Source organism: Carya illinoinensis, chromosome 13 (assembly GCF_018687715.1).
Source record: "Carya illinoinensis cultivar Pawnee chromosome 13, C.illinoinensisPawnee_v1, whole genome shotgun sequence".
Lineage (NCBI taxonomy): Eukaryota > Viridiplantae > Streptophyta > Magnoliopsida > Fagales > Juglandaceae > Carya > Carya illinoinensis.
The window spans coordinates 25,664,609-25,677,044 of NC_056764.1; the positions used below are offsets into that span (position 1 = coordinate 25,664,609).

The window sequence follows — 12,436 nt, forward strand, 5'->3', positions numbered from 1 at the left end:
AATTTCACATGACCAGGCTCACATGATCAATGATAAATTTCCCAAATATATAGGAATTAAGAATTTCTTATAACATATTAAATCCCCATATTTATTCTAAAAGTTTCACCTAAATATATCTCTTTTCATTTTGCAAGGGCGGCGTTTGCATGTAGTTACGTTATTAACCCATTGGCGAGGGAGGGTCGATGTACAATCATGGGCTTTCCGATTTGGGGCCCTGCAATTGGGTGGTGATCACGGCATCAATGCTTGCATTAGATTGCTTAAAATAGTTTGACAACCTCTCTGCGCATGACGACTCCCCAGGAGCAAGACATCTTCTTGATCAACCTCTTAATTATTTAAAAATTCTTCCATGAGTTATGCGAGGTTACAAGAGACTGTATAATCACCAGCATAATTAACTTCATTTTGAATCATCGTCGTGGACCGAGAATATATAACTCTTTCTTCTGTTCCTTTTACTGTGCGAAGTTATGCATTAACAGAAATATGGCAACCAATTCCAAACAGTGGGTATCCTCACCAACCAACCCACCAAAAGAGGAATCTGTTATATGATAATGACGGATAAATGACTCCACCTAGAAAAGGAGATAAGGTAATAGCCATAAGAGCACTAGAAACCAAACATAACGTGAAAGATATTGAACATATTTACTGATCATCAAAGGCCGCCTTATTCAAAGTCAAAAGGCCGGTGTTGAGCAGCCTGCACTGATGCAGTCCGGCCGTCCTTTGTACCGACCAAAAAGTGAGAATATTCGTCTAGAGTCGGTTATTCACTTGGTTTGGTTTCGTAACAGTAGCGCGCAGTCCGGCCGGCAGTCCCTTTACCTAGTAAGAATTTTGGATCACCGCCACTTCCTTCCTAATAGCATTTATAATTATCTTTTAAATTTTATATCTTTGAAAAAAACGCATACATCTCATTCTTTATCATTTTTTAATTCTATTAAAATAATTTTTTTATTCTTTCTTTCTTATTATTTTTACTACTTTATATCTACATCTTTCACTACTTTCTATAAAATATTTATAAAAAGAGATTTAGGGGATGGATAGTAGCTCCTTAAATATAGAAAGTCACTGTTCACATTCTAAGTTTTTTTTCTTAAAATGGAGAATCAAATGGAGCATATATTTGGAGAAAACAGAGCCCGGATTGGTTATTAAAAACTAAAAATCTCATCTCATCTTATTATTACAACTTTTTCAAATCTTCATACAGAATATAATAAACAATTTAACTTTTTCAAATCCCAATACAAAACTAATATTAAAAAATTATATTATAATAATATTTTATTTATTACTATTTAAAACATCTTATCTCATCTCATCTGTATAACTAAACGGGCCTAAATGTAAACCCTATTATTTAGGAAAATTGATATTTTAGAAAATGGAATGGAAATGCTCTAAGTACCAAAAAAACAAAACGTCCTTATATTGTAAAACTATCGATGGCTATGATCTTCTTATAGCTAGTGTATTCAAATCCTTTCATACCTCGATTGCTAATGAATCATAGCTAATATAACTTTCATTGTCATCACGACGTTGCGATGGGAAGATTTTGATGATATGGACAATGCTAGAGCCACCTAGAAATTTAACCCACCAAGCGATTGTATATGGACAATATTTTTTTTGTTTTGTTTCTTTTTTTAAAGCATTTAGAAAAATACAAGAAAATAAACAAACACAAATCTTTAAAAAATGATAGGTACATGATTTTGTCAATGTACCTATCATTTTCCATATTACTACAATCATATTAAGATCATGATGTGATATTTAAAATTATAATCTTAAAAAATAACCTAATAATTTATAGACAGTCACATATATATTAATATAATATGATACGTAATAGTGAAATGAAATTAAGTATATATAATATTATAAGATATGACTCAAAGTTAAAAGATATTAATACATCATCAAATATATAATAACATTAATTAAATAATGTGCATTGGTCCCTTTCTTTTTCTCCATCTCACGTACTTCTTTGGATCCCACAATTTTCTCATGTAATAATAACTGCAAAAGTGACGGTTGATTTCCCTAGCTATCTATCTGAACAAAAGAAAGGACCAAACGGTCACGAAAATAGTAGCCCCGGCAAGAAGACAAGCCATGTCCATCGCCTTCTCTCTTCTCTTCTTTCTCTCACTCCTCTCTTTCTTCATCTCCAAATACTCTTCGAACCTCTCTTTCCCTTCCCCTTTTCTCGTCTCCTTCTTTCTCGTCCCACATTCCATGGCTGCCTTCAGAACTACCAAACTCTCCCTCCCGTTCACATGCTTCCCTTCCATGTCCTCCAGCAGCATGCTCACCTCCCTCACGTCCATCTCCTTTCCTGCCTGCCCCCCGCACGTCACTACAACAGAGCACTGCACGAACTCCGAAGTCAACGAACTATCCCCAGCCATGATCGTCGCGTAGCGGAGCTGTATCTCCCCGGTCAACCAATGCCGCTGAACAGAAACGGGTCTCCGGCTGGAAATATTCACCGCCCTATTTTGGTTTGGGTCGATCACGATCCAGCTTAAGGTCAAGTTCTCCCCTAGATTCTTGAGCCACGAATTTTCTTCTTCGACTTGTCGTATCTGTGTCTGAACCGACTCTTTCATGTCAAGCAGGTCGACCCGGAAAGGCGAGCAGAGAAACCACCCAGTCTCGGACTCGGTCACGGTCTCGTGGACTTTAGACAAAATAAGCTCGTCCTTGTAGTGGATATCGACGGCGGAGAGCAGCACCGACGGGAGAGATGAGTAGTTGGTATTCTTGGGCTGTGAGTGGTGATCGATGACCGGAAATGAGTCCGAGAAAAAAGAACGGTGCCCGGCTGGGAACGACGAGATGGCGCAGCTGACACGAGGATGTTCAGTCGAAGGCCACTCGGCAGAGCAGATGTCACGCCAGAGCTTGTCTTCGTTGGAGAGCTTGTGCAATTGGGACGATGCGCAGGCGGCGGAGGCGAGAGTCGGACCGTCGAGTAGGGTCAGGATGTGGGTCTGGATGATTTCTGGATGTAAAGACGATATCTTCGGGTCACCGCCATGATCGACGGTAGCAAAAGGTGTGCCGTTGGAGGAAGAAGCCATAAGGCTCAAATGTTTCAAAAGGATTTGTTTAGAGAGAGTGTCAAAGGAAGTGGTGTGAATGGAAGCTTTTATAAAGAGAGCGTGTCAAAGTCAAACTAACCATGTAGCAGTCAACAACGGCTTCTAATATTATAAGTACTTAATCAGGCTTTTATTTTTTTATTTAAGGAAACATCCATTGAACTTCTCTTCTAAACTCTGATTAACTCAGTTCACTGAAATTAGAGGGAATTTTAATTTTTTGGAAAACGTATTTTTGCATTTTCTTTTTTTTTGAATATATTTTTATAAAAGTGACAATATGTTACATGATCCGTTAATCTAACATAAACACGACACAATAATAACGAATTAAAGTTTATTCTTAACATATCCGAATTAAAACGGATTAACACGTTAACAGAAACCATAAGTTGCAATTTCTTTCTTTCTTTAGATTTGATTGATATCTGAAAATACACGCCAAAATCTTTTTACTTTTCAAATAAAATATGAGAGATCTGACTTCTAGAATGGTGTGAAATCCTAGAAAAATAAAAAAAGATGTATAAAGAAAGTCAAGTTTTGGCTGCTACCACGCTTCCATGTTACAAGTAACAAGATTCTAAGAAAAATCTAATGGGAATTGGTAACGTAAAATAAAAAAATAAAAAAAATTATTATAAATATAAAGAAATTATATAAAAATAAATTTATAAATTCAGATAATTTTTATAATTTATTAAAATTATTTTATAATAACATTAATTTAAAATTTGATATACTGCATCAAGTTAAATTAATTTGTAAATCTATTTTTATAATTTCTTTATAGTTAAAATATTTCTCAAATAAAAATGAGTAGAGTTGGTGTGCCGTCTAGTTTTTTATTTTTTTTCTTCTTTTATTTTTATATTTTTTTAACTTATTCAAATATTTTTAAAAAATAAAAAAATACATCAATATATTAAAATGCACTTTCTTAATCATTATCTAAAGAAAAATTAAAAAAAAATTAAAATATATAAACGGTCAAAATAATGAAGAAAATGTAGAATGCATATTAGTATTTTTCAAGAAAATATAGAAAACAACCTTATAAAAAAATTGTCAGGAATGCTAAATATATTTCTACGGTGTGTAGTTTTCACATATTCATTTTATTTTTTTAAAGTTAGATTCATTATTAAAAAAATAATATCTTTTTTTTTTATGTATTATTTTAAAGAAAGTGAATGAAAGTTGCACGTTTAAAATTATAGGAATCAATGATAGCATGATTCAAAGATGATGTTTTTGATTTGTTTTTCTTGGCTAATTGCAGGTTAGTGTTACTGATTTTCTACATTTTCAATTTTATAATTAATTTAAACAACTTCCTAGAGGCGTGATTTAAGGCTGCTTGTATGTTGTATGAACGGTAAAATAATAATTAAATAATTGATTAAAGAAGAAGAAACGTGAGAATTATTATTTTCTTATAAATATTTGGTGCTCGGATTAATAAAACATATTTTAGCATTAGATAATAAATTAATGTAATTATTTCTTACAGTAGAAATAGATTAATCTTGACCAAATTGCTTGAAATGTAGGTTCTTAATTTCTTGCTAATTAGTTTTGATGACCTTATTGCATGCGGTTGTCAACCCAGTTTAGATAGTCAAAGTGTTTCATCTCATTTTATCATTATAATTTTTTTAAATTTTTACATAAAATATAATAAATAATTCAATTTTTTTAATATTAAAATAATAATAATATTTAAAAATAATATTTTAACAATATTTTATTTAACTATTTAGTCTTCATGGATTGATTATATCCATGCATATTTATGAAAAATGAGACTTTTGTTGGATTTGCAATTTCTTTTTTTTCTTCTTTTTTTTTTAAAAAAAAATCTTACACAATCCAAGGACTCGAATGACATATAAATTGGTTTTTAGAATTAAAATATATTAAAAAATTAATACAATTTATTATATTAATAGAGTGTATAATAAATATATAAAAATGATTATAAATAATATTATTTAATTAATAATATATCTCTTTTTTTTTTAAAAGAATATATAACTTTTATACAATTTATGAATGTATCTAACGTTATGTTTTATTTAAAAATTAGACCGATTAGAATAGAGGATCGAAGAAGATATGTAATCAGATTTATCACGTGTCAGCTCCGCCAATAATATTGCATCACATTTAAATTGCTGAAGATTTTCGTGCACCCAAAAGCGACACGTCCGGACGTCTGATTAAGAAGATGATGATAGGTAGTGGATCCAATGTCGACAGTAATTGATTCATATTAAAATCTTCTAACAAAGTCATCATGACATGATAGATTGAGAATTTTGGATCAAACTATATATTGGCATATATGCCACGTATTATGATATCCACGAAACAAAATATCTTATCAGTTATGATCAACCTCCTCTTAGATTTTTATTCCAATAGGAGAGTTTTAAGTAGAAGAAAGGTAGACATATTAAATATTTAAATATTATATTATTTATTATTTATTTAAAATATAATAATATTATATATAGTCATAGAGTATATTAATATCGTGTAATTTTTTTAAAGTAAAGTGAGGTTTATTATTAAAAAATTAATTTTGTTAAATAAATTTTGTATTTATTTATTTTTTCAAAAGAATTGTGTAGTATTTACATACTCTATATCTACGAATATCATTTCTTTTTAAAATATTTATACGTGTAGGGTCACTTAATGTGACTATCTTTCTAACTTCCAATTGACACCCTCAAATTCGAGTATGAAATTAAAAAATATCTTTTTCTGATGAATACAATGTCATGAACAAATAAGATATTTTTATCCCAACTCACCATCTTGATACAAATTTAGTTCTTTTTTCTAGGGGGTAAAACAAACAAATTATATATTTACATGGGCTGATGTAGTTCTAGGACAACAATCAATATATCAAATTCCCCCAAGGTTGAAGATGCTATATCTTTTCAATATGTAATTCATTTCTTTTTATGTATTTTTAATTTCAGTTATTGTCTTTTATTTATTTATTTTTAAAAAAATAGTCTCTTAAACTTTTATCTATAAAGTGTATCCTTTATTCCGTTTTAGACAAAGTTTATGATTTGTTAACTCTATTTTTAACATAGTTGTGTTGTCTCTTAGATAGTGGTCTGTAGAGATTTGCAGCATGAATTAGACCATGTCAGTTGAAGTTATGTACTGAAAAATTATTAATATTGTAATTAGTTTGTAATATATGTTTCAAGTCAAAATTGTGATGTCTATTATTAATTAATGTAGTATGTTTTATAAAAATATATGTATATATATCAAATTCCTTCTTATTTCTTTCTTTCTCTTTCTTTCAAAGACTTCAGAAATTATATAATAGAAAGGAGATTGATACTTAACGAATGGACCTATAATATTTATTTATGCTCTTGTGAACTTTATGGGCGGCAACACTATATTCTTAACAAAAAAACGATTTATTCATGTGATTTCTATTTTAAATGAGCTTTTTGTTTGGTTGGATGAACTTGTAATAAAATGTTAAAAATATTAGGAGAATTTTGAATCGAAGAAGTCCTGATCCCCTGAATGGTCTCTATCATACTCGTTGAGACAGGTACCTAATGGGTGGAAGAAAGAGAACTTCTTCCATTGACAATTTTGGTGCATTTATTTGGTAATTGACGTTGAATTAAGGTTATTTTAAGTTGTTGAAAAATTTAAAGATTTTAAGGAAGAAAGATATAGATACATTAAATAGGTCTTATAACACTTTTTATTATACATATAAATGTCGTAAAATCTAATTTATCTGTCTATCTTTCATTTTAAATCCTTAAATTCAAGTAATATTTTGAAGAAAGTTTTACAAAAAAGTATATCCCATTAAGCTGTAGCTATCAAATTGAACAATTTAAAAAAAGAAATATTTTAGACACAACATTATTATATAAATATAAATTAAAAAAATAATATATTTTAATATAATATATTATATTATAAAATAGATTTAATATATCATATAAAATTATATTATTTTATATAATTATTTTGTATCTATTCCATTTCGTATTTAAAAGGGAAAGCTGCTTCTTCTCGTTGGGAAGAGAAAAGTAACTCCCACCGGTATTGAAAGAGTTCCGGACATTCCTGTCCGTGATGTCGACCGGTTAATTTTCTTGAAAAATGATAAACTTATTTCTTATTAATAATTTGTATACAACTATCTAATAAAATTATATTATTTTTAATTTTATATTGACTTTTCTTTTGATTTGATGGGTTAAAATATAATAAAAAAATATTATTATATTTAAAATTATTTATAAATTGTGAATAGGTTTTTTTTTTTTTTTTTTTTCTAAGCAAGCATATTGCATTGAAATAAAAGATAATACAAGTTAAAGAGGGTGGGGTTCCCCAACAAATTTCCCAAAACAAACAACCACAATACAAAAGAGGTGGTAAAACAGAAAAAAAAGGAGTTTTGAGACTAATTTCTTAATCTCTACCCAAACCCTACAAAGAGAGTATCGTCTTAAAAGACGATTTGAAGGTAAGCCACCGCCAAAGGCGGTGCAAGCGGAAGCACTGTGGTTGAAAACCTTGAAATATTTGTTTGTGAGGTCCTTAGTCTCTTTCACAAGATCACCGGTTAGGTAAAGATAAACTCCGAATAGACTGGTATCGGAAGGGCAGAAAAGCAGTCGCCGAAAAATCGAGCAGCGCCTCTGGAGTGGCGCGTGAAGGCCACGCGCCCGTTGAAAAGATGAGAGGACAAGCCGATCTGAAGGATCGAAGGGCGGGGAATCTACTGGTACGGCGCGTGTAGCCGGCAGAGCTGTCGGAGAGCGGCGGCGCGTGAGAGCCACGCGCGAAAACGAGCCGCGCGTGAGGGCCACGCGCAGACAATATTGGCGCGGTTCCGCGTCGTTCCAGAAGATCGGCGGATGGCGAACCTGATGGTGGGGCGCGTGTCGACTGTTCATGGCTAGAAAGCTGCAGATCTGAGAAAATCCGAACCGGTAGAAAAACACTACCATATAAGCATATTCACATATAGATAGTAGAAAATGAATGGAAAAAGAAAACCAAAACGAGATGGAGAGGAAGGTGGAGCCGAAACTCACACCTTCCTCTCCGGCAAGAACAAACAGAAAGATTTGTTTTCCTAGAGAGAAGTCAGAGCTTCTCTTTCTAAAAACGAGATGACGATTTAGGTTAATTTCTAAATTGTGAATAGGTTGTTAGTATATCACTACCCTAATTCCCTTACAGCTCCGGCGAGAAAAAATAATATATATACTTTTTTGTTTTTGTTTTTCTTCTAAGCAAGCGATGTTATATATAAAATTATATCTTTAGAGCCTCCCCATCCAGCCCCGCATCAATCCTACATCTCTATATTTTAAGAAAATATTTAGAGTTTTTACATAAAACCATTCTCCATCCGAATCCCTAAATTGCAGTTTAATTTTAGGGGCGCTACAATAAATCTCCATATATGGAGATTCATTGTACATTCGCATCCCACTTCGCCCCAACAATTTTAGAGCTCGGCCCACAACTTCTTCTCCCTCCCCTCCCCGCAACGCAACACCTGCACCTCTCTTCGCCTAAATCAAAGGTAAATCTCTACAAATATTGCCCCAATTTGTGGTTTTTGCATTTGAATCTTTGGTTTCCCATTGTTGCATGTATTTGAAATTTTTTTTATCCTCTCAGTTGGTTCCTGTGTTGATTTCAGCGTTGGCGTTATGGTTTTGTGCCTCCTGTGTTTCTATCTGCGTTCCTGTTGTAGTTATCTGATTCCTATGTTTCTATCAGCGCTGGATGTGAGTGTTTCTTACTTCTGTAACCAAGCATTTCGGCTTCAAAATCCGAAATGCACCTATATAATTTTCTTGTGGATTTTTAGACTTAATGTATATATAAATGTGCTCTGTTGTTTTTTCTTATCGTTTGTAGAGTTTAATGATGAAGAACGGTGGTAAGAGCTTTCTCCTTCTCTGCTTCTCACGATCACACACACATTCCTTTTGGTTATTTTCCACTTCCATGAATTTTCTTGTGCTGTGAGTTTCATTTCAAATGTACAGTTTGAGAAATGTAAAAATTTATCATATTATTTGTGTGATTTTGGGTCTGTGCCGATGTTGAGATTTGGGGATTTCTCCATTGCTTTTGTGTGATGTTTGGTCACTGCTGATTTTGGTTATTGGTAGGTTTTCTCCTACATTTTGTGCCATTGTATAATAGCTTGGGGTTAGTTTTTGTGGTGATTCTCTTGAAACTTTGCATAAGATATTGAAATGAGGTTAATTGTAACCTTTTAGCATTGGTTGGCTGACATTAAAATACTTAAATTTCTACCTATGGAAATGAAATCTTAATGCTCGAATTATTGTGCTTTACTTTTCTGATTCAAAGGAATCTGTTTGTTATTTGGAGAGATGGAAATGTCAACTATTTCCATGATGATTTTTTAGGCCTCGTGACATCTGTTGTGCTATCTCAATCTTTATCTTTTTTTTTTTTTAGGCATCTGTGCTTTGGTATATGCTATAGATACTTTATTTTTTCAAACTTGATGGAGTTCATTGAATTTTTTTTTCTTACCAAGCCTCCTGAGTATTGATAATTCCTTGATTAATTCCTTTTATGCATTTTCTACTTTCAGTGTTGTTTTTCTGGTATTTTCTCTAAATCTATCATGTGTTAACTCTAGTATCCTTTTTTATCTCAACTCTAGTCTATGTAAATACAAAGAATCCGGATGGAAATTTTCACGATGCCTATATCTATTGAGTTTTGTATTAATAAACCAAAAGGCATTTGGGTTATATTAAAAATGATATATCTCATGTCTTTTCTCAATTAAAGAGGACAAATTAATTGAGGAAAAATAAAAAGTAAATATCTCTTTTATTTTATTAACACATAACCATGATTATGCAGTTACCTGCTACTTGCCATTTGGCCTTGTCGTGGACCCCAAAACTTAAAAACACTAACTGAACACTCTCAAACTTGTGCATGTATTGCCCCTCTCTTGATTGCCCCTCTCTTGATTATCATTGATCAACCATTTGTTGAATATTTATTATTATTAGTAACATTGGTCAACTGCATTTATTTTATTTTAGCTTTGTGCACTTTTATTTACTCTTTCCAAATGATAATTACACATTGTTGTTGGGTCATTTGTAGCGTTTTGTATCTTTAGGGGGAGGGGGCTATTATTAGGCTGTGATGATGGTGTTATTGTGCGGGTAAACTCATAAGTGTTAATAGAGCCCCATTGATATGGCGGGGTAATCCTCCCCTAAATATTTATATTCGATATAAATTGATCGGATGAGGATGTTCTTATTTAACATTATTAAATTTAGCATGTTATTTGGTTGTTTTTGTGTTATGTTGTGATATAAAAGTAATGTCTCAAACTAATGGAACTCAGGTGTGATGATGACAAAGCCTAGTGAGCATACAGGAAATTGTTGGCTATTTCCTTAATAGCGTGGTAATCCAGACGGCCAATAAGTATTGGCAACCGCTTGTTGTAGCCATGAGTGGGTGCCCAATAATTTCCTAGATGTCACCATTTGGTCCTGAGCCGGCGACCCCGACTAAACCCCAAATTTCAAAGTTTCTTATTCTAATATTTCATTAATATTTTAGAGATGGATTCCCAAGACCCTGGACATATGTACTTCACCAACCTCCTTAATGAAGATCCTTAACTCGATCCCACTTACGGTGGGCAAAGTGGAACCCCTCCTATAACCCTTAATGACTCTCCACCCTTACGCCCTAACGAGCCAATCGGGATTGGAAAATCAATTAGGGGTGCGACTTCACCTCCGAAGAAGACAAGTTACTTGTCTCCACATGGTTAAATTGTAGTCTTGATGCCGTTCAGGAAACAGGTCAGAAACACTCTTAACTTTGGGAAAAAATCTTTAAGTACTTTCAGCAATATAAAGAAACCACAAATGAGCGGACAATAAAGTTTTTAATACATCAGTGGTCGGTTATTCAAAAGGCCACAAATAAATTTTGTATGAAACTAGCTCAAGTTGAATGGTTAAATCAAAGTGGTATGACCGAGTAAGACAAGATAAAATTTCCATACTTTTACTTATTTTACGAGTAATTTATTTTTTCCGTATTCGATTTAACATGGATTTTATTTGTTTAAATGCAAGTTTGAGAAGGTGAAGATTATGTACCAATCATTAGAGAAATGCAGCTTCCAGTTCGAGCATTGTTGGCACCTATTGAAGGACCAACATAAATGGATTTGGCGCGCCACAAAGGATGATCCAAAGCGAATGAAGAAGATGTCCCCGTCCCCTATCCCGACCCCAACTTGATGTTCCGCCATTATAGAGGATTCAGTTTTTTATCTCAAGACGGAGAATGTGATAGAAAATGAGGCTATCGAATTGGACCGACCAATGGGCAGGAAAGTTGAAAAAGGAAAACGAAAGGTCCAAGGTAGGCAAGTAGAGAAAAATTTCCAACTCAGAAAGATGAAGCATACTCTTTTAGAGGAGTCGTGCGCTGAGGAGAAAGAGTTTTATCGCCTTAAGGACGAGAAGATAGAGTATGACAAGGAGAAAGAGGAAAAAAATTACGTATTGAAGATGAAAGACTGATGTTGGAGGTAGAGAAGTTGAGGATTGAAGCTGAAAAAGAGTAAAGTAAAATCCGTCAAGAGGACGTAAGCCTGAGGTTGGAGGCTGAGAAAATGGAGCTTGCGAAGAAGGAATCAGATCAGCGCATTATGATGATGGATGTGAGTGTTATGCCAGAATTGCAGCGACTATATTTCCAGCAACTTCAGAGGGAAATCATGATGAGACGCAGCAATGCCCGAGATTTAGATTGATTGTATATAGTTGTATTTGTTATTTTATGTTTCCGACAATGATATATGTGTAAAAAGTAATTAAAATAATTTTTTGTACTTTTGATGATAGTTTCTTGTGATATTTTTGTGCAAGTAAATTGGATGTAACAATTTCAGAAACAATTATAAATTATCTCAAATATAGTCCACTATTATACTCAAAGAAATACGAGGCCAAACTTAATTATGATTAATATAGTCACTACTAACATTAAGGAATTACAAATACAAAACAGATTAATTCAAACATAGTTTAAAATATTCAAAAGAAAATAATATAATATAACGCGACCTTGACTAATGTTGGGAATATAATAGCCATTGATGTTCAATTAGATCTTCTTGAAATTGATGATGTGCCGAGATGTCTCTGATATGATGATGACTCTGGATGAAGTCC

At 32.7% G+C, this 12,436-nt stretch overlaps 1 protein-coding gene across 1 annotated transcript; it reads right to left on the reverse strand.

Annotated features, from left to right (window-relative positions):
- Positions 1-1,922: 1,922 nt before the first annotated feature.
- On the reverse strand, positions 1,923-3,169 carry LOC122292452 (F-box protein At2g27310-like). The gene has a single exon (XM_043100813.1). The coding sequence runs from the start codon at positions 3,117-3,119 to the stop codon at positions 2,085-2,087; it is 1,035 nt and encodes a 344-aa protein (XP_042956747.1). The 5' UTR covers positions 3,120-3,169; the 3' UTR covers positions 1,923-2,084.
- Positions 3,170-12,436: the final 9,267 nt, after the last annotated feature.

Coding starts and splice junctions, on each gene's coding strand:
- LOC122292452 (XM_043100813.1), bottom strand. CDS start 3,119: ATGGCTTCTTCCTCCAACGGCACACCTTTTGCTACCGTCGATCATGGC.